Source organism: Oryx dammah, unplaced genomic scaffold (assembly GCF_014754425.2).
Source record: "Oryx dammah isolate SB20612 unplaced genomic scaffold, SCBI_Odam_1.1 HiC_scaffold_22, whole genome shotgun sequence".
Lineage (NCBI taxonomy): Eukaryota > Metazoa > Chordata > Mammalia > Artiodactyla > Bovidae > Oryx > Oryx dammah.
The window spans coordinates 21,170,728-21,194,552 of NW_024070206.1; the positions used below are offsets into that span (position 1 = coordinate 21,170,728).

Below are 23,825 nucleotides of genomic sequence, written 5' to 3' on the forward strand. Positions count from 1 at the left end.
ATGAATCCATGAAGAAAGATCTGGATCATCGTTCTATGCAAGAGGCATTACAGTTAAGAACATAGATTTTGGATTTAGATGGCTTGGCTCCCAGTTCTTGTGACTAGCAACAAGTCAACGCAAAAATCTCTGAAACTTTCCGAGACCCGGTTACATCTTTATTCTGTAAATGGGCACATAAAAGAATTCTCATAGGGATCAGAAAAAATTGCTGAACAAAGGCTGAGTTGTGGTCCATGGCAGTCCATGGGGTCGCAAAGAACTGGACATGACTGAGAGACTGAACAACAACAAAATGATGGTTCTAAAGTTAATGCTGATATTTTCACAGTAAATCTGAGAATATTTGGTTAACAGGCTAATATCTGAAATACAAGGTCAGTCAATCAGTGGAGAAAAATGTCCAAGTGACAGAATTTACTCATTTGTAAATAAGCAAATATATTTATACATATAATTGACTTTCACTAACAAAACAGAACTATCTACAATACATATAACGATTGGACAGATGAGTATGTTAAAGTTCCCTATCTCTTCTGAGCTTGTTTTTTCATTAATAATTGTGGAATTTAATTTGAAGATTGTTCCAAATTCAGGCTTTACATAATTCTGTAATGCTAAAAAGTGAGTCATTTAAAACTGATGGAGAAAAAAGGATGATTTTCCAGGTTTCTTTCACCAGCTGCCCTTCACCCAATGCACAGTCCTGGGCTTGATCAGTGCTTCCATCCATCTACCTTTGAAAAGGCATCTCAAGGATTCCCTGGGACTCAGTGGTAAAAAAAAATCTGCCTGCCAATGAAGGAAACATGGGTTCAATCCCTGGTCTGGGAAGATCCCACATACCGCACAACTAAGGCTGTACACCAGAACTACTGAGTCTGTGCTCTAGAGCCCATTTTCCACAACAAGAGAAGCCACTGCAATGAGAAGCCTGTGCATAGCAACTAAAGAGAAGCCCCCACTCTCTACAACTAGAGAAAAGCCTGAGCAGAAACAAAGACACAGCATAGCCAAAAGTAAATTGATTAATTTTTTAAAAATTAAAAGAAAAAAAGGAAAAAGCCTTTCCACCACCTCCTTGTTTTCTGGCATTTGTCCTGGAAGCTGGATCACCTTCATTTCGCACCCACATCTGAGTCTGATGTGGTGGCTGAGCTCTATAGATCGAAATGTTTGCATCCTCCTCCGTATTCATATGTGAGGCCTACTCCCCACTGCGACCGTAATGGAGATGGGGCTTTTGGAAGCCAGCTAGGTTGAGATGTACTTCTTTGGTGGCTCAGACAGTAAAGAATCTGTCTACAAGGTGGGAGGCCCGGGTTTGATCTCTGGGTGGGGAAGATTCCTTTGGAGAAGGGAACCACTCTAGTAGCCTTGCCTGGGGAATCCCATGGGCAGAGGAGTCTGGTAGGCTACTGTCCATAGAGTCACAAAGAGTCAGACACGATTGAGCAACTAACACTCAATGTTCAGATGAGGTTGAGATGCGGTTGTGCGTGTGGAGCCCAAAGGGTGGGATGAAGGCCCTTACAAGGTGAGGAAAAGCCCAGAGGATGCAAATGACTATGCAGCAAGAAGTTGTTGGTCTGCAGACCCAGGAGCTGGTCCTCTCCAAGAACACACATGCTGGTTCCGGATCTTAAGACTGCCAGCCCCCAGAACTGTGAGAGATAAATGTCTGTTGGTTAAGCCTCCCAGTCTACAGTATTTTTGTTACAGTGCTTTGCTGATTTACTGAAAAGCTGAAAGAGGTATTATACATACTAATTCCCAAGATAAGCCTATGGAGATAAACAAAATTTTAAATATTTCAGAAAGAACAACAGTAATTCTAATATAATTACATGTGGCTCAAAGGGTCAATGACTGTATGAACATATATAACTTAAAAATTGATACCATCAGCAAATAATATTTAAGTATAAAAAAGAACATCTAAAATTCTATTTTCTCAGTATCTTATATATAAAAACATACTCTAGGATATTTCAAACTGTAGGCTCCACAAGTGATCAGAAAGTTGATAACAATAAGAAATGTATGCTCTTGTTTTGGTTACTTGAATGGCTTTCCAAATCTGTTTCATTTGAGAGTCTCCCACAGTTACAGCCCAGGTTCATGCAAAGATCACCACATCTGATAGTACACAGCAAGGATACTCAGCAGATTCAATGCACATCGGTTTTTTTTTTTATCACATAAAAATAGTTTGATAGATGCTGTCTTCCTCCTGCACACTGTCTGGAAGGTGTTTTAAGTATTTTGCAGCTGTAATAAGGGAGGCTCATGAGCTGTGTTTCATTTTGTTGTTCTGTATTCTAGAAAGACCAGCTCCATGCTGGCAATAACCTGCCTGGCCCACGGATGAGATGGAGAAGATGGAAGCAGATGGGGTCCATCTGTTAACCATAAACACTTCTTCATTAGTGTCATCCTCAGATTTATGTGTGTTATGTTTTTGAGAAAGACTCTGACATTGATTATATTTAATCTATATTTTTAAGCAATCAAACCACTGGCCATTTTTCATAGATGTGGATCAAGATGTACACGTTGTACAGATGGACTTTTTTTTTTTTGTCAAGATGCCTCCTGGATGTAAATCATGTGATGTCAATTACATCCAAATCCTTCTAACAGAGTGGTAAGTGCACACAGACTATTCACCTAGCTCTGGATATAAGCAGCCAGCACAGTGGAGTAGAATTAATCTGGAATAGAAGTGAAGAAACAGGACTATTTCCAAGTATGCCATCTACCTTCGTGACTGTCAACAATCCTGCACCTCAAACTCATAAAAAAGTACAGAGCCAAGGGGTGCAACATGAAACTCTGAAAAATGCATTATGGTAGAATTCAAAAGATGTAATGCAAATTACTGTGTAATGTAAATATAAATGATCACACTTCACAATGATGTTGTTTTTGTTCAGTTGCTAAGTCGTGTCCAACTTTTTGCGACTCCATGGACTGCAGCATGCCAGACTCCCCTGTTCTTCACTATCTCCCAGAGTCTGTTCAAACTCATGTTCATTGAGCTGGTGATGCCATCCAATCATCTCATCCTTTGTTGCCCTCTTCTCTTCCTGCCTTTAATCTTTCCCAGCATTAGGGTCTTTTCCAAAGAATCGGCTCTTCACATTAGGTGGCCAAAGTATTGGAGATTCACCTTTAGCATCAGTACTTCCAATGAATATTCAGAGTTGATTTCCTTTAGGATTGGCTGGTTTGATCTCCCTGTTGTCCAGGGAACTCTCAAATAAAGGATGTTCCCCAAATAAAGGATGTTCTATTCATTTCTAAATCTTGACTTACTACTGGGAAGATTCAAGTGACAGAAAAATTTAAAACAATCTTTCATTCAATTTTCTCCCTGAATCTTAGAATTACTTTGAGGAGCCAAGTGAATTGAGATGCAGAAAAGCATTTTTTTTTAAGTGTTATAACATTAGAGGAAGAAGGAAGAAAAGCCCATATTCATACCTCCAAGGCCAGAAGGATTTTGTCTAGTTTTCCAGGGTTGCTTCTCCCCACAACTTGTGAAGAAAGGCCTGAAGCAAAGACTCAGGGCCCAGGCAGGAGAACAGGAGGACTCTGCGAAACCAACCCCCGCCACAAACCCTTATGCTGCTGGAACCATCTCATACAAATCCAGGTTAATAGAAGCCATCCTTGCAAGCGAAAGACACGTGTCTTATTTCATCCGCTATTAATAAAATAAACATCTCCCCACAAAATGCCTATCCAAACAGAGGAAATAAATTATTGAACACTAAAATATTCGAACAACACAAAGACTCACAAGCCAAATAACAGGCTGAGTCCAGGACAATCTCATTGTCACTAAGAATTTCAAAGTCATCCCACTTCTGTCTTTGTCATCAACCCTTCCTTGACACAACCCTTCTCGAAAGCTGCAGGGCAACATGCAGTCACGGATGTTAGAGGACCCCCAAAGCATTTAAGGTATCTCTTCCAGAATGTGTTCCCATTTGTCACTGTGCTGCTGACAAATCTGGGGATAGCACCGTTGGCTGTTTTTCATTTCCCCCAGAAATGAAGGAGGAAGAAAAATGACCGTTGACTTCAGTTATGATGATTCAAAGAATACAGGATTTATAAATTATAGCACGTGTGCATGCTCAGTCATGTCTGACTTTTTGTGACCCCATGGACTGCAGCCCGCCAGGCTTCTCTGTTCATGGCATTCTCCAGGCAAGAATGCTGGAGTGGATTGCCATTTCCTTCTCCAAGGGATCTTCCTAACCCAGGGATCAAATCTGCTCTCTTGCATTGGCAGGTGGTTCTTTACCACTGTCATCACCTGGGAAACCTGTGCATTTTATAGGGCATCAGGCAAATGTGACACATGACAATTGTTGCTATGTTGCAGAAGGAGACACAGGATAGGTGGAGAGTGATGTGTACTGAGAAGTCGGCAGGCGTGGAAGAGAAGCCCAAGTGGAGTGGAACAGATGCACAGAAGGGTCAGAATATAAAGCAGGTCCATAGCAAACTAAAATAAACAACCAAACCAAACCAAAACCCACTATAGGATCCCTAAGGAAAGAGGGGTGAAATCAACACAAGTCAAGGTGGAATGAGCAGCCTGTGGACCGATGCACAGCAAGAAGCGACAAGAATGAAATTGGAGAATTCTATGCGGAAAACCAAACCTAGAGTCTAAATAAGTGGATGGCAAACTGGTTAGAGGGGACAGGTCACTTAATCCCATTTGGTCAGAATTCCTGAGACCCTTGATCTGTCCATGAAACTACTGGCTGTGCAAAATACAGATGGTAGAGTTTCCAAGACAATAAAACAAGACACATAAGTGATGATGACACTAAAAAACATCTACTTATTTTTTATTTAAAAAAAATGTATTTATTTTTTAATTGAAGGATAACTGCTTTACAGAATTTTGTTGGTTTCTGCCAAACATCATCATCAACAACAATAAAATGTCTACTTAAATGCTCAAAGGGCTTCCCGGGTGGCTCAGTGGTAAAGAATTTGCCTGCCAATGAAGAAGACCCAGGTTCAATGGCTGGGTTGGGAAGATCCCCTGGAGAAGGAAATGGCAACCCACTCACTCCAGTATTCTTGCTGGGAAATCTCACGGACAGAGGAGCCTGGTGGGCTACAGTCCGTGGGGTTGCAAAAAGTCAGACAAGACTTAGCGACTAAACAAAACAGAACAAAAACAAATAAAAATGGTCAAAAGCAAAAGATATGTTACTAATTTCTAGGTTTAGGCCTATGGCTAGGGAGCTGAAAATTAACAAAAATGCTTATAAGTTTGTGTGTGACATGCTCATGTGATTCTTTGGGTTTTTATCAAGAGGATGAACAGGGAGAGGGTATTATATTTTGGACCCCAACATCTTGCTCTAAAAGTAACTCAGTAACCAGATGGTCCAAACAAGATGGCTAAGTAGAAGCAAGGGCAAAACCACAAATTCACAGCAAGGTTTATGAAGAATAACATTGACTTGTCTCGAACTCTTTGTTACCTGGCTACACACTGTGGAAGCAAGAGAAGAACTGGGGAGACTGCTCAGAGTATCCTCTTCCTCCCTGCTGGTGTCCTGACAAGGACCGGATCTCCGGGGCCCTCCCCAGGGACAGGCTCTCTGCCCACTGGACTCACTCTGAACCATGAAAGTGAGTTACTGTACCTGTAGCCAGAGCCTGTCTCCAGCCACGGTCCTGCCGATGGCACTGCACTGGAAGGTGGCAAACTGGCCAGCGTTGACCTCCACATTCTGAATCCGCAGGAAGTGGGGCGTCCTGGCTGCAGGAAGACAAAGAAGGAAAGATGTTGAAAGCGGAGGTCTGAACCCGTTTGGGTCTTTTCAAATCTGCCTGCAATTTTGGGTCTTTCCCTTTTGTTTACCTTTGAAGAAAAGAATGCCTTTGCTTCTAAGAGCTTTAAAGATTTCATTATGCCTGTAAAAGAGGTTCTGGAAAGATCTGCTGTGTTCTCTAACAGCCAGGCATTCTGGGATAGAACCAGACGGAAAGAAGATATTTTATGGTCCCTGCTGTGCAAATTATCATAGCTCAGCAGTCTTCTTGTAATAACAGATCTGTATTAATAAAGATTACACTGAGGCCTAATTGATGTTTTGAACAAAAACATATTAGATATTTATACTAGGAGCATGAAAAGAACAGTAAGAAGTTAAATGATGTTGTCAAGGAAACTTTTTAAGCCAAGTACGGAGCTGTGAGTAATATATATTTTAATACAACTAATTGGTATGCAGCACTCCTCATGTAATATTTCCCAGCGACCAAAATACTCTCCCCATAGACAGACTCTGCGAAATTACACTGGAACTGCTACAGCATGGAGGGTTTTGCTGATTCTTATTTCCAATTCAAGGAGAAAGAATGCTTCCAACTGCTAAATAGCATTAAGTTTCAGAACATGCATTGTCCATAGGGGACACCTGTTTAAACAAAGCATCGTTCTATTTGATCTGAGAAGCACAGATCCGTTTCAGTAGCACACTGAAAACATCCATTGAGGAACTGGAGGGATGGGTTGGGAATTAAATTTTATGATAACTTCTCCTTTTAGGAAAACACTCTCTTACCAGTACAAGGATAGAGTGAAAGAGTAGCAAGAGGTGGGGTAGGGGGAGGTTGCTGCTGCTGCTAAGTTGCTTCAGTCGTGTCCGACTCTGTGCGACCCCAAAGACGGCAGCCCACCAGGCTCCCTGTCCCTGGGATTCTCCAGGCAAGAACACTGGAGTGGGTTGCCATTTTCTTCTCCAATGGATGAAAGTGAAAAGTGAAAGTGAAGTCACTCAGTCATGTCCGACTCTGTGCGACCCCATGGACTGCAGCCTACCAGGCTCCTCTGTCCATGGGAGTTTCCAGGCAAGAGTACTGGGGTGGGGTGCCACTGCCTTCTCCAAGGGGGAGGTTAGGGAGTAGAAAAGAAGAAAACAGGATGGTGATGTTTTCTGGGATAAATAGAGAAATCTGAACAACAGCTAGAAGGCATTGTTTTTGCCTTGCCAGCCAACATGTCTCTGGATCACACCTTTCAGAGAATCGTCCACCACTCCTGGGCACCCAAAGATGATATATAGCACTAACATTAGCCTGTGCAAAACATAATCAGGGGGCTTCTCCTAGCAGTCCACTAGATAAGACCTCTCCTTCCAATGCAGGGGTTGGGGGTTCAATCCTTGTTTGGGGAGCTAAAATCCCACAAGACTTTCTGCCAAAAAGCCAGAACATAAAAACAACAGAAGCACTATTGTAAAAAATTCAATAAAGACTTAAAAAAGCACAATTAGGAGTGAAAGTGAATTACTATCTAAGAACAAAGAAAAATGTAGTTTAATACCAATAACACAGAGGAAACCCCCATTACTCATTTGAAGACCAGCAATAACTGCAACAATGCGTTCATGATGCCTGGCATGCAAAATGTCCTCAGTAATTTCTAAAACAGCAGTATAACTGTGGGTCATTGTCTCTAATACTATTATATTCACTTAGAAGCTTATAAACTATTTCTCATTAACTTAATCAAATTCCCCTTAGTCAAGAACAGCACAAGTCTATGGTTTTTAAAGATCTGTGCAAAAAGTCCTTGCATCAAGTTTCTTTTTCTAACTCTTCGTTCCCCAAAAGCTGAAAGAACCATTGTTTTCAAAAAGTGGCAAAAGGTAACGTTTTTTTGGGAGCATTTCATGGGGCAGAAACTTTTCCATTGATGACTCACATGTGTTCTCTGAAGAAGGTTTTTTTCCATCATTTTACTTGTGGGTACTTAGCCAGTGAGAGCCAGACATGCAGTGGAAACTTGGGTCTGGCCAGTTCCAAAGCTCAGATGCTGCCCACTAGGCAACACGGCTTTGTAACTAGGTGAAAGCCTTTCCCAGGCTCTGCATCCCACCAGGTATGGCTCCCAGTCTGACTGTTGGAATTCAAGCTCCTTTCAAGGCCCCTCTCTAGTGCCGTTCTTTTCATAAAGCTTGCATGGATTCCCTCAGCTTGCAGTCAGACCTCTGCACCATCACTTGTCCTCTGTTGGGGCATCTCACTGGTGGTACCTTCTCCTGTCCTCTCACCTCTTCCTCTGGCTGCAGGTCACTCCCACATACTGGCTTCCTAACACAAAATGCTGGGTGTGTAACCATCTTTCATGACCACTTGGGCACTGTCACCCCACCTGGTTAAACCCAAGGTCCCTCCAGAGTCTGTGCTGAAGGGTTGCTAATTATTTTGAGTATCACCCAGGATATATGCTCATATAGTTAAGCTACTAAGAATTAAAAAAAAAAAATTTACTCTCTTGGGATAAACCATAATGCAAAAGAACATTAAAAAAGAACATACATATATGTATAAGGGAGTCACCCTGCTGTGCAGCAGATTGGCATGACATTGTAAATCAACTATATTTCTATTTAAAAAGACATAAAGGTACTGATAAGACTTCCCTGCTGGCTCAGACAGTAAAGCGTCTGCCTACAATGCAGGAGACCCAGGTTTGATCCCTGGGTTGGGAAGATCCTCTGGAGAGGGAAATGGCAACCCACTCCAGTACTCTTGGCAGGAAAATCCCATGGACAGAGGAGCATAGCAGGCTACAGTCCATGGGGTTGCAAAGAGTCAGACATGACTGAGCGACTTCACTTTTACTTTCAAAGGTACTGATAATATATATTTTTATTTGCAATGTATAAGACAGCCCACACCACGGTCAGTGCTAAAAATATGTTTACTACCTTGCATGAAAAGATTCATGATTATTAAATTTTCCTTTCTTTGATTAATGATTAAAAAAATCTCCCTTAAAAAATCCATGGCAAAATGTCCATGTGCTGCTCATGCTTGTCTTAGACCTTGGCTTCCTACCCTGTATGCCACCTGAGATCCTTCTCCTTTTCTCCCTCCTTACCCTCCAAGGGTGCCAGCATTCTCAAAACTCCTCTTTTTCCTTATGCTCTATGACTGAGCTTCCTTATGCTCTATGACTGAGCTCCCTTAGCGTCTCTCACCCAGAAGGGCTCATCCAGGTGTTGTGGGGCTGCAGAGCTCTTCACCCTCCGCTCCCCTAGGGAGGCAGGAATGCAAGGAAGGTCTTTCTTCCCAGAGTGACCTCTCCCCTAGAGATCTGCAGCCTTTCAAAGGCTCTCACACTTTCTAACTGGCACACAGAGAAAGCTAAAAAACATTCAGTTTGCAGCATCAAGAATAAGTTTCCCACAGACTAAAGTCATTTACAGAAAATGAATTTAAATCTTGAAATTTTAAGTTCATTCTTTATCAGGCATGTCAGGATAGTTATTTTCAAAGAGCAAGGGTGGGCCACACATATTGTTTTCCCTTTTTTTAATGTTATAGCCTGTTTCTGAACTGCTGAAAAATAGCATACTTTATTTGTATCCAAATCCAAACTGCCTCCTGAAATGACTTACCTAGATCATCTTCATTTACATATCCCTCCTACCAATATGAACGAAATATTAAAAGATGTCCAATGTATTTAAAATCAATTCCATTATTTTTCCTAAGATTTTTGATTTAAGTAATTTTTTACCTTTAGAAAACACTTTCAATAATAAACATTAAAATTAAAGAAATAACATATTGGAACCAGTGTCAGACTTTATTTTTTTGGGCTCCAAAATCACTGCAGATGGTGACTGCAGCCATGAAATTAAAAGACGCTTACTCCTTGGAAGGAAAGTTATGACCAACCTAGATAGCATATTGAAAAGCAGAGACATTACTTTGCCAACAAAGGTCCATCTAGACAAGGCTATGGTTTCTCCAGTGGTCATGTATGATGTGAGAGTTGGTCCATAAAGAAGGCTGAGCGCCGAAGTACTGATGCTTTTGAACTGTGGTGTTGGAGAAGACTCTTGAGAGTCCCTTGGACTGCAAGGAGATCCAACCAGTCCATTCTGAAGGAGATCAGTCCTGGGTGTTCTTTAGAAGAACTGACACTAAAGCTGAAACTCCAATACTTTGGCCACTTCATGTGGAGTTGACTCATTGGAAAAGACTCTGATGCTGGGAGGGATTGGGGGCAGGAGGAGAAGGCAACGACAGAGGATGAGATGGTTGGATGGCATCACTGACTTGATGGACATGAGTTTGAGTGAACTCCAGGAGTTGGTGATGGACAGGGAGGCCTGGCGTGCTGCAATTCATGGGGTCGCAAAGAGTTGGACATGACTGAGCAACTGAACTGAACTGAACTGAAATTTAAATTAAAAACCTGAATTTAGAATTTTCTAACTACTTTGTTTCTTAATCATATATAAATTTACCTTTAAGAAGCAGCTTTGGAAATAGGTATGCTTTTCTGCACTATCTATCATGCGATTCTTTTTGAGCTTATGGACTGTAGCCCGCCAGGCTCTTCTGCTCATGGGGTTTTCCAGGTGAAGATACTGGTGTGTGTTGCCATTTCCTTCTCCAAAGGATCTTCCCAGCTCAGGGATGGAACCCACATCTCCTGCGCCTCCTGCATTACAGGCAAATTCTTTTACCCGCTGAGCAATCGGGGAAGCCTGTACACTTTATGATTTTTAAATGGAAAGCATTTGGTAACCTGTGGCGGAGACACCTGTCTACAGACCTAAGCTTGGGCCTTCTGAGAGAGGCTGGTAAATACCCACTTAGATCTACCAAGGCTCACAGTGACTCCAGGAATGTTCCTATAGATTGCTTATTTGTACTAAGTAAGGAGGCAGATGAAAACCATATCATGAGAACAGATACAAAAGGGGGGTGATCATCAGAAGCAGAGAAATGAAGATGAAACAAAAAATCCTACTGGAAAAACAACAGAAGCTTCCAGCACCCGGCAGTTATGTTATTTATGAGTGGCTCTGAGGTCTGGTGGGAGTTCCTGGTTCTGCATAAAATTATTAGAGCAGGCCTTGGCCATTAAAGAAATTACATCCTTTAACTTAGTCTATTGGTATCTATTTACCTTTTTGTGACTACTGTGCACTTTTGAAAAAAATTTAACAAGCTATTGTGAGCATTTTCCTTGTTAAACATTTACCTAAAACTATTAGAAAAAGTTGTAGTTCACAATCAGGGATCGTGTCACCCCCCCAGAGAACATCTGATGATATCTGGGACATTTTTGTTTGTCACAACAGGTGTAGGGGAGGTGGCGGGGCAGATGCTGCTGGAACCCAGGGTGCAGAGGTCAGCGATGGTGTTAATATTCTACAATGCACAAGACAGCCTCCACAGAAAGGAATTACCCCTCCTAATGTCAATAATGTCAAGGTCATGAAATCCTTACATATATACGGGCTTCCTAGGTGGCACAATGATAAAAAAAAAAAAAAAAAACCTCCACCCACAATGCAGGAGACACAAGAGACCTGGGTTCGATCCCTAGGTTGGGAAGATTCCCTGGAGGAGAGCATGGCTACTCACTCCAGTGTTCTTGCCTGGGAAAATCCATGGACAGAGGAGCCTGGCAGGCTCCATGGGGTCGCAAAGAGTACACACAAACACACACATACACACGTATATATCATATGAACATAAAAAAGTTAACTGGAACATTCCTTTACTTTGGACCTCTGAGTTTATTAAACATAATGCCAAGACACAAGAGTTCATAATTAAATCCTCATGTAGACTTTTTGTCTTTTCCTTAGGGTGAATTTTTAGAAATCGAATTACTAAGACAAAAAGAAGCAGTTTTAAAAGACTTTAGACACAAATTGCTGAACTGCTTTCCTTCAAGTATATAACAAACTGCATTTCTACCAGCAGGGTATGTGATGCTTTTTTTTAACCACCCCTCAAAAATGTTACGTATTAATTTCTGCATTTTTTTCTGAAGAATTTGATTAAATATATGTGCTCTGCTTCATCAGCTTACCTAACAATAATAAATAACAGGAATATCAGAACTGTCACTGGTTCTGCCATAGGTCTGTCCATGCACAGTAAAGCTGCCCTGGAAGGCTGCTTTCCTAAGGGCCCTGTTTCTAGCAGTGGCTACTGAACCAAAGAGAAACACATAGGAAAACTGATTTATCAATACAGTTTTATAATTATATTAGGAGTTCTTTTAGGTTATAACTTACATTTTTAATTTGCTGGCCAAAGATATGACTATGTGACATTATTTCTTTATCTTCATCCTTATTAAAACATGCTGCTCAGAATGGGGCTTATCTTTTCTCCTTTAGAAAGGATCTGATGTTCAATATGGCTTTCTCAAAGACTCCAGGGCTTATTATTTGCACAATAAGGTTAGCGTCTAAGGAACTGATACCTTTGTTCAAATGTATGGGCCGGGGCAGGGGGCGGGGGGTGGGGGGAGTGGGTGGTGTGGGCGCCTCTGGAACAATGGCTCAGTGGTAAAGAATCCACCTGCCAATGCAGAAGTAGGAGACATGAGTTCAATCCCTGGGTCTGGAAGATCTCTTGGAGGAAGAAATGGCAACTCACTCCAGTATTCTTGCCTGAAAAATCCTATGATCAGAGGAGTCTGGCATTTACAGTCCATGGAGTCAGCAAGGAGAAGGACACGACTGAGCAACTGATCAAACACACACTGCTTTGGAATGGATTGGCTGTCTTTGGTTGGGGCAACAGTGTTTCTTGGTTGAGATGAAGACTTCCCGGAAAAAAATCATCTGGCTAAAATAATAAAGCCATACCTCAAAATGGAAACCAGATGAAGACAGAAAAACCCACTAAGCATAAACCCTTTTATAAGCAAATTATCATTTTCAATTAAGAGAATTAATTGACAAGAACAGAAGATAGTAACTCATCCACTAGAGTAAATAAGACAAAGAGACTGTGGAATTCTTTGTTCCAGATTAGTTTCCTCCAAGATCAGGAAGGTTAAGATTTCTACTAAAAGCATTTGTAAGGTTTTTCAATAAACATTAAAGGTATAGATAATCTTTCCAGAGGTTTAAGACGCCTGGATTCTCCTCACCTAGTGCTATAAACCCTACAAATACTTTTGGTTGGGAAACAATTGAAGGCTAATACTATTTTAAGGTTGGAGTTTCAGCATATGGGCTTCCCTTGTGGCTTAGACAGTAAAGAATCTGTCTGCAAAGCAGGAAAGCCAGGTTTGATCCCTGGGTTGGGAAGATCCCCTGGAGAAGGGCATGACTACCCACTCCAGTATTCTCGCCTGGAGAATTCCATGGACAGAGAAGCCTGGCAAGCTACAGTCCTTGGGGCCGCAAAGACAGGACTGAGTGACTAACACTTTCACTTCACGTTCAGCATATATATGTTCAAACTCAGGCTCTCACTGCTTTTGAATAGATGCAAAAGTTCTTAAACCCAAGCCTTAGTGGATTTTTTTTTCAATTTGCAAAACTGGGATTTTTTTTTTTTTTTTAAGTACATATTCCATAGAGTTGGGATAAAGATCAAAGAAGATGCTGCCAGGAGAAGACATTCTGTGTGCCTGGTACTTAGCCTCAAAAATGTTCATTATTATTTAAAATAACTGATCTATCACTGGAAACTGGAAAAGATCCCAAGAAAAAGAGGTCTACAGCCAGAAAAGTTTCAGTTCCACGCTGAGCTGCGTGCTCTGAACCTTGCCAAACCACCTTAATTGGAACGCAGGTAGAGCACCAGTAGAGTGGAAAATTCCAATCTAGCCCATACTCAAAAAGAAAAATTCTCTTTTTCTCTCTAAATTTATAGGCCCATTTGTCTCATGGGTACCCTTTCAAAATGCTATGCCAGTTTTCCTCTAAAATCTGCAGGAGTTCTAAAAAACTAAATATCTTCCATGAATATTAAGAGGTTTTTGAGTAGAACTCTTCTATTTTTTTTTCATTTCTGCCATCTTCTGTTGCTTCTTACTAAGATAACAACTTTTTAAAGAATAGAGGTTTTCAGGTATTAATTGATCTCACATCAGCCTTTGATTCCAAAGCCAGGAGTTATCATTGACCAGGATGCAAACCTTTCTGTAGATGTCTCGTATCATTGATTCTTCGAAGCCTGCTACCAAATGCTAACAACAAAATCAGAGAATGGTAATTTGCAAGATCAAAGTGCAAACTGAAATGGACAACAGGCAGACTGTGTCCTGACCCCTTTGTCTTTTCATTTACATTTTAATGTAATGGCAAAGGCTGAGATGGGCTGGGGCCATGCCCGCCTGCCAGAACGCACAGTCAACACTTCTATTTGTGCAGCACATCATCACAAACAAAAGAGCCAACTTCTGCTAAAGAGAACACCCAGTACTATCTGAAAACAATCTATTTGCAAACTTTTTTTTAACTTTTAAAACAGACACTGCTAAATTATCCCATCTAAGAAACCAATCAGTATTTCTACTTAGAGTTACAATCTGCAGTTAATTCATTCTAGTGGGCCAATCAGAATTCAGGCATAATAATAACAGCTAACATTTACTGAGGTCTTAGAAATGTGCTAAGCACTGTTCTAAGTTCATTATGTACATTAACTCATTTAATCCTTACATTTACCCTTTGAGGAAAGCACTGTTATTATTATTACATTATTATTACCTCCACTACATGAGCAAGGAAATAGGGTCACAAAGGCCAAGTAACTCTTGTGAGCAGAAAGCTCTTAACAAACATGTTTCAAGACAAAACTACTTTTGTTTTGCTTGTAAGGTAAGAATATATCTTTTTGTAAGACAATTTGATTTATTTGGCTGTGCCAGGAATCAAACCCAGGTCCCCAACACTGAAGTCTTACCCACTGAACCAATAGGGCAGTTAGTTCAGTGAGTCTTACCCACTGAACCAACAGTGCAGTCCTATAAGAATGGATCTTAATGGAATAATCTGTCAAGACGAAAAACAGACTCAACATTCTTATCACGGAAAAATAAGTGAGCCACTATGTAAAGATAACTTTTATTAGTCACTGTATATTGAAGAAAAATGATAGTCCATTGGAGAAAAACCAAAGTTAACTTCTCACCTTTAAAATGAAACAACAGTTCTGAGTTCTGTGCATTTCTCAAACAATGCCTTTATTGGGTCTGCCTTTATTCAACAAACATAATTCAGAAAATAGTTCCAGTTTTTTAATTTGTCACTGTTATTCTCATTTTAATCACACAGTTTAATGTCTTCATAAAAATCTAAATTTGAAAGCAGGCAATGTTTGAGTATGCAAATAAATATGATTGAAAAATTAATTTTGTTTTATAAAATAAGAATAAATTTGAATCAAGAATGCCATATTATGAACTCAGCATTTCTTAAGTGTTTAAAGAAATTGCTGATTTACTTTATACTGTGAAGTAGTAATACAGAAATGTCTTAGATTTTGCATTCATTTTATCCAATATATGACACATAGGTTTATGAGGGTTTTTGCAATCTTTTTCATTATTACTTGTTAAAATTGGCAGAACAATAATGAGGCATGATTCTGTATAATTTTTAGATTTCACAATTGAAGGAATCATATATGCAAATATATTTGTATTTAAGGTGTTATATGACAACAAATAACAAAGAATGTACACTATAAGACAAAATCAAAAAAGACATAGGTATCCCATTGTTCACTGAAGCACTGTTTACAATAGGTAGATCATGAAAGCAACCTAGATGTTCATTGACAGATGAACGGATAATGAAGTTGTGGTACATATACACAATGGAATATCACTCAGCCATAAAAAGGAACACATTTGAGTCAGTTCTAATGAGGTGGATAAACCTAGAGCCTATTATACAGAGTGAAGTAAGTCAGAAAGAAAAAGATAAATATTGTATACTAACACATATATACACAATCTAGAAAAATAGTACTGAAGAATTTATTTTCAGGGCAGCAGTGGAGAAAGAGACATAGAGAATAGACTTATGGACATAGAGAATAGACTTATGGAGAGGGGAGGAGAGGGTGAGATGTATGGAGAGAGTAACATGGAAACATACATTACCATATGTAAAAGAGATAGCCAATGGGAATTTGCTATATGGCTCAGGAAACTCAGGAGCTCTGTATCAACTGAGAGGGGAGGGATGGGGAGGGAGATGGGAGGGAGATTCAAAAGGGAGGGGATATATGTATACCTATGGCTGATTCATGTTGGGGTTTGACAGAAAACAACAAAATTCTGTAAAATGATTATCCTTCAATTAAAAAGTAAATTAATTAAAAAAAAAAGATTGTACACTATAACCCAGTGAGATTCATCGTAGGAGTGCTAGGTTGATTTAATATCCCCAAATCAATCAATATAATAATAAAAGACACCAATAGAATAAAAGACAAAAACTATATCATAATCTGATAGTTAATGGAATTCAGGAAATGCTACCAAAAACATGGCACCTGGGTACACCGAATATATTAAGCTGAAGGAGTCTGAGAAAACAGCAGAAGCAAGAAGGTCACTCTGACCTTTCCTTCCCTTCTCCCTTGAAACAGGCCATAAAACCCTCGTGTGACAAATGCCCTCCCAGCGCCCAGAGGAAAGGAGCTCCCTATCTCTAAGGACAAAAGTGGAAAAGAAAGTGAAGACACACGTCTTGCTGGGTTTCCTCAGTTTACCACACTCACAGTCTTGTCTATACCATACCACATTCCTCCATGAACGTCCACTCTTCATGAAAACCAGTATGAACATACTCAGGTCTGTTTGTGCATGTCTCCATTTCCTTATGAGGCTCCCGTGTCACATAAAACATACAGGAAGTATATCTATATGCTTTTCTCCCATTTATCTGTCTTTGTCAGTTTAATTTTCAAACCCTGTCAGTGACCCTAGGAAGGCCAAGAAAAACTTTCTCCTCTCCTATATAGGTAAAGGAAAAGCACTGGCTAAAATCCAACAGCATTTCATGACTGATTTTTAAATAACACCCAACAAAGCAGGAATATAACAGAATGTCCTTCCTGATAATGAGCATCTATGAAAAACCCAAACTCACAGCTAACATCACACTTCATGGTGAAAGGCTGGAAATTTCCCTCCAAAGACATGAACACAACAAAGATGTCTGTTCTCTCCACTTGTACTCAGCACTGTACAGGAAGTTCCAGCCACAGCAAGTAGGCAGGAAAATGAATAAAAGGCAGTCAGGCTGAACAATAGGATATAAAACTAAACCTAAAGATCGCGGGTCTTGAAAATTCTAAGGATCTACAAAAAACAATTAGCGCTTATAATACGTAAGTTCAACAGGGTCTCAGGATACAAGGTCAATGTACAAAAATCAGCTGTGTTTCTATACATTTGTAATGAACAATCTAATAATGAAATTAATAAAGCAATTCCAATATTTGTTGTTGCTTTTCAGTTGCCAAGTCGAGTTTCATGTACTGTAGCACACCAGGCTCCTGCAGAGTAGTATCAAAGTGAATACACAGGAATATATTTAATGAGAGAAGTTCAGTTTGTACCTTGAAGACTGCAAACATTAATGAAGGAAATATTAGAAGGACCGAGTAAAAGGAAAAACATCCCATGTTCTCATACAACTTGGAGAGGATGAATGGAATGATATGTGATGTTAAAATGCTGCATAGCTTATATGATATAAAAATACATACCAGCACCACAAGGTAATAATAATAATAATAATACCCACATATGCCTAAGTTACGACCTGCTTGAAAACAGGAGACAATACTATGAAGCTGAAAAAACTGCTTCTTCAGTTTCTCCTACTAGGATTATTGAACCAAATTCAAAATATAGCTTTAGCATGCACACTAAATACAGAAATTATCTATGTTCATCAGAAGTGGTGTGAAGCTACTGCAGAGTCATTTCTGCATTTCAAAACGATCTGGCATCTTACTGTCACTACGCGAAAATCAATTTTATGAGCAACTGTACACCCTTAACAGAACAGCTACTTTTAAAAAACTGTCATAATGCCTGCTCATAAACCTATATGAATCCAAACAGGAGCCTTTAGAGTGAAGTAAATAAAGTTCAGCAGTTTTACATCTTTGGGGAAAGCAGAATTTTGGATATGAAATATTTATGCTCCTTCACGATGTAAATTTAATGAGCCTCAGCATTTCAAAATAATTGATTATTATTTAGAAACCCTGATAGGAAATCCCCTAGAATACAAACTATAAAGCTTTCCATTTTAAGACCAAACGACTGCCTTCTTTAAAATCTTTATTTGCATGTTTTCCCCATAAACTTAGCAATTCAGGAGAAGATAACGACAGAAAGGCCATCATCAAGACCGTTTAAAGCTCACAGTTCAACACACCGTTGCAGCATCCATCACCTTGGGACACAGGCTGTTTTGCGATTCTGTATCTCCTAACAGCAGTTTGTAGAGCCAATTAGGTATCAGAAACGGTATTCTCCAAAGGAGAGACATAAACACCATTTCTGTGGCTGCAGGCAGCTGGTCTTGGGAAGAATGCATTGAACTGTGGGAGACGCATTTCAGGAAGGCTCTGATGGAAGGGGAAGCATTAAGTCTTTCTCTCCTACTGAAGGTAGTGACTAGAATCCTGCCGGATGGGAGGGGGTCCACTTCAGGAGCTGTTCTGTTGGCCAGAAGCCTCTGCTCCCGCACCCAGGGCAGCAGAGATACTTGCCGTGTGGTGAGGTTTGCTCCAGGAAATGGCTCAGCACACAGTAGGTCCGTCTGACTTCTCTCCTGGCGAGAGGTCAATCAGAGGCCCTGAACGTTCATGCGCCTGAGAGGATCTCAGGGCACTTTTCCAAGCCTGAGGCTATGACTCTGAGCATTTGACCAAATTCCAACTCAGGTAATTATACTCTGCTTCTTGAATTTGTCCTGCTGTTCCCATTAGGGACAGAGCTGTTCTTTTTTTTTTTTTTGCCTTTTCAGAAAAAAAGGGACTGAAATTCTTGTTGAATTCGCTAGTATTGCTGACAGAAGAAAAGGCCAAGCGCCAAGTTACAATAGGAACGTCCTGACGGGGTAATGAGCAAGATGATTGCTGAGCTTGAACTGGGACACCAGATAAAGATCTCAGAGAGCAAGACCCTTTGGGGTGGAATCAAACAATGGTGTCATGATAGCCCAGTGGATAACAGCCACCCAGGCTTGTCTGTGACTACCGTGTGGAGTAATCACTGGGGCATGTCTCAGCCCACACAGTAAAAGCAGACATTCCTGCAAGTGTTTTTATTTCTAATATCAGCCTAGCTATAACCACACTCCCATCGATTTGGCTGGGGACCTTCAGCAGAAAGGGTGGCGCTAGCAGCAAAGAACCTGCCTGCCAATGTAGGAGACATGAGATGCAGGTTCAAGCCCTGGGTTGGGAAGATCCCCTGGAGAAGGGCATGGCAACCCACGCCAGTATCCTTGCCTGGGAAATCTCATGGACAGAGGAGCCTGGCAGGCTACAATCCACAGGGTCACAGAGTCAGACACGACTGAAGCAATTTAGCACACATGCATGCTTCAGCAGAGATCCAGAATGGTTTGAATGAGCCGATTTCTCTTTAAAGCCAAGGACCCTAAAAATAAAGCAGGCCACCATCTCTGGGATTGTCAAAGATGTAATGTCTGACAATATCAACCTGGAGCAAGAATATGGGCAACTCAAATGTCTATGCACTGCTGGTGGTTGTGTAACTGGGCAGACACCTTTCATAACAATTTGGCAGGCATCTCGTAAAACTGTTTCTACCCGACATCTCGGTAACTCTGCCTGTAAGAATATACCTCGCCAGGTTCTCACGAACTGCATGCAAAGGCATGCACGTGCACACACGCACACGGGTGTGTACTGCAGCCATGTCTGTCATAGAGAAAAACAGGGTCTTAGGTTGAACTAAATATTCATAGACAAATACAAAACTACAACGTAGTATACTTATATGATGGAATCTGATGGCCTGACGTAAAAACATAATGTTAAGAGGGGAAAAAAAGAAGAGAGTGATTTGTACTGTTCAATGCCACTCATTAGAATTTACAAAGGTGGGATTTCCCTGGTGGTCCAGTGGCTAAGACTCCACATTCCCACTGCAAAGGGTGCAGGCTCGATTCCTGGTCCAGGAACTAAGACCCCACATGCTGTGAGGCACGGCCCCCAAAAAAGAATTTATAAAAGGCAAACATGACTGACTTTTTCTGAACACATGATTATGGGAAGCTCTGTACACACACACACACACACACTCTCACACACACACACACACACACAAAGCACACACAGACACATAGATTTGCAGAGTTTTGGTTGCTCAGCTCCCAACATTGTATTCTGAGGTTGGATATTTGAACATACCAAAGTATTCCCACAGTCCCCATTTCTGATTTTCACTTTCAAGGCACTTAGTCATTTTTTACTTACAATGCATCACAAATGACACACGCATGTGAACTTCTGGGCTAGCACAGCACCGCCTAGAGGTCCATCAGGGACTGTCTAGACAGGACAAGCTTCCTTCCAGGTTTTAGCACTTTCTCCCATCCATAACATAAATACACCCCCAACCATGTCCCTGAAGGATTAAAAGTTGAGGCAACTTACTACACGGATGTCCTAACACCTTCACTTCATCAATAGCGAGGTAACCTTGATGTCCAGAAGTTATGACTTCAAAAATCACCTGGAAGATTAAGAAAGGTTTTCATTATTCATTCATTTCATCAACTTCGACCTAATATTTCCTGCAGATAAGATACCTCATTTCAACCATTCATTCATGTTTCCCACAGACATCACTGAATGTCTAGTAATCCAACAGTCAAATGGTCTAGGTTCTAAATCTGCAAAAACAACTAAGACTAAAACTCAGTTTTTTGGGAGGTGAATGTGGGGAGCAGACAGCACTGCAATCCAGGTCTCACCCCATAAAGGTGAGGGGGGACCCCAGGGAGGAATGGATACTCAAAAGACAGAGGCTGAGTCATCTTCCAGAGGTGATGTTAAGATTTAAATTGCTTTACGATAATGTATTTTCTGGGCTTTCCCCATGGCTCAGCAGTAAAGAACCTGCATGCAATGCAGGGGCCGCAGGAGGCGTGGGTTCCATCTCTGGGTGGGGAAGATCCCTGGAGAAGGGAACGGACATCCACTCCAATATTCATGCCTGGAGAATCCCATGGACAGAAGAGCCTGGTGGGCTTCAGTCCATAGGCTTGCAAAGAGTCAGACACAGCTGAAGTGACTCAAATGCATGCATGCAGCATATCTTCTGAGCAACTTCTTTGAGGGGACTCTATGGACCAGACGGAACCACATGGTGTCTTAGGTTTTATACAACTAATACGTGCAATCAAAATGTTTAAAGTGCTATGAAAGAAGAGAGCAGGATACTAGGAGGACATACTCCAGAGGACCTTCCATGAGGGAGCGGTGTTTGAGCTGAGAGCCACAGGTGAAAGAGCCAAAGGTGAGAAGAGTGTAAGGTATCTTCCAGGGAACATGCAAAGGTCCTGACATGGACATGACTGTGACCATAGAGAGGAAAACTGGGACCTGCAGCTCTACAGGTCAGCTGTGACCAGGCTCAGAGGCTCCACCCACAGAGCAATTCCAGGGAACATACCATCTTAGAAACACAGAGAAGAGCTGTGCTGGCTGAAATTCAGATGGTAGAGTATGAATTGGGAGGAAAATGATATAAAAATCTTATGAGGAAGGCCTTACAACTGTTTGATCCTGGGAGAGGCAGGGCAACAGAAAAAGGGCAACATGCTTTGAGGTCCTCAAGATGAATAACATTTTGACATGGTGGACTCAGAGAAGTTGAGGCTAAAGGAGAAAAAAGAACCACTAACAAAGTTTGCAATTTTCTAAACATGACTGTCTAAAGCTCTCCATTGTCAGTTCAGTTCAGTTTAGTTCAGTCGCTCAGTCGTGTCCAACTCTTTGCGACCCCATGAATCGCAGCACGCCAGGCCTCCCTGTCCATCACCAACTCCTGGAGTTCACTCAAACTCACGTCCTTTGAGTCGGTGATGCCATCCAGCCATCTCATCCTCTGTTGTCCCCTTCTCCTCCTGCCCCCAATCCCTCCCAGCATCAGAGTCTTTTCCAATGAGTCAACTCTTCGCATGAGGTGGCCAAAGTATTGGAGTTTCAGCTTTAGCATCAGTCCTTCCAAAGAAATCCCAGGACTGATCTCCTTTAGAATGGACTGGTTGGATCTCCTTGCAGTCCAAGGGACTCTCAAGAGTCTTCTCCAACACCACAGTTCAAACGCATCAGTTCTTCGGCGCTCAGCTTTCTTCACAGTCCAACTCTCACATCCATACATGACCGCTGGAAAAACCACAGCCTTGACTAGATGGACCTTTGTTGTCAGGCTAGTGTTAATGCTAACAGGTCCACATGGCACAGCAGGAACCCGTGTCTCCAGGGAGACCACACGAAGAGGGTCATTCTTAACGCAAAACCCAGCATCCACCGTTCGAGAAATCAACTTTTTTATTCATATAAAAACCTGCACATGAATGTTTACAGAAGCTTTATTCATGATAAGCAGAAGCCAGAAACAGTCCGGATGCCGTTCAAATGGCAAATGATTAAACAGAGAGTGGTAGTCCATGGCTACTAGTCAGCACGCAAAAGGGACATTTTTTTTTTCTAATTGGAGGATAATTGCTTTACAATGTTGTGTTGCTTTCTACCATATAAGAATGTGAATCAGCCATAAGAATACATGTGTCCCCTCCCTCATGAGCCTCCCTGCCCCCTCCCATCGCATCCCAACCCGCTGGGTCATCACAGAGCACGAGCTTCAGCTCCTTGTGTCACACAGCAGCTTCCCACTAGCTGTCTGCTTCGTACAGGGTAGGGTATGTGCATCGGTGCTCCTCTCTCAATTTGTCCCTCTCTCCTTCCCCTGCTGTGTCCACAAGTATGTTCTCTGTGTCTGCATTTCTCCTGCTGCCCTGCAAATAGATTCATTGGTACCATTTTTCTAGATTCCATATATATGCATTATTATATAATATCTGTTTTTCTCTTTCTGACTTACTTCTGTATTAACAGCCTCTAGGTTCATCCACCTCACTAGAACTGACTCAAATTCAAGGAACTAACTACCGACACAACCAATGACTGGATGAATCTCCAGAGAACCGCGTTGAGTGAAAAAGCCCATCAGAAAAGATTACACGCAATATGATTCCATTTATGTAACAACGTGCAATGTCAGCATTTTAGAAATGGAGGCCAGATGAGTGCTTGCCAGGGCTCAGGGATGGAGGGAGAAGGATCAGGAGCTCAGTTCAGTTCGGTCGCTCAGTTGTCTCCGACTCTTAGCGACTCCATGGAAGGAGCAGGAAAGATAGGGCATAGTCTTAACCACTGGACTGCAAGTGTGCATGCCTGCTCAGTTGCTCAGTCCTGTCCAATTTTTTGTGACCCCATGAACTGTAGTCCATCAGGTTCCTCTGTCCATGGGATTCTCCAGGCAAGAATACTGGAGTGGGTTACCATTTCCTATTCCAAGGGATCTTCCAGACCCAGGGATTGAACCTGTGTCCCCCGAGTCTCCATCATTGCAGGCATTGATGTATCAATATGACACGTGTCAAGTGACACGTGTCACTTGAGAAGCCAGGGAAGTCCTTAAACAAGTTTCTTAAAAGCATATTTAAGCATGCCCTGAAAAGCTTTTCTCGTCGTGAACCCTTGCTATCTGGCAAGTTTTCCATTTTGTACTTTTTTCTAGCCAGTGCCCTTGCCAAGAAAGCTTCAGAAGCAGAAATAGTTTTTGTCTCTTTTTTTTCCAAACAAGGGACCACTCTATCAAAAGACAAATATTGCTGTACAGAAATATAACACACGTATGAAGGAGTGGGGGTGATCACAGGAGTATCTGAAGATGCCTGCACCCAGAGCCAGAAAGATGG

General features: G+C 41.4%; 1 protein-coding gene across 6 annotated transcripts in view; it reads right to left on the reverse strand.

The window, feature by feature from the left end:
• The window catches only part of PTPRM (protein tyrosine phosphatase receptor type M), a 660,655-nt gene that overhangs the window by 384,856 nt on the left and 251,974 nt on the right, over nucleotides 1-23,825 (reverse strand). For all 6 annotated transcript variants that reach the window (XM_040264647.1, XM_040264643.1, XM_040264646.1 and 3 more), the window contains exons 4-5: nucleotides 20,491-20,569; nucleotides 5,688-5,803 (exon numbers count right to left, since the gene is read on the reverse strand). In XM_040264647.1, the coding sequence (XP_040120581.1) occupies nucleotides 5,688-5,803; nucleotides 20,491-20,569 (195 nt within the window). The remainder of the gene's footprint in view (nucleotides 1-5,687; nucleotides 5,804-20,490; nucleotides 20,570-23,825) is intronic.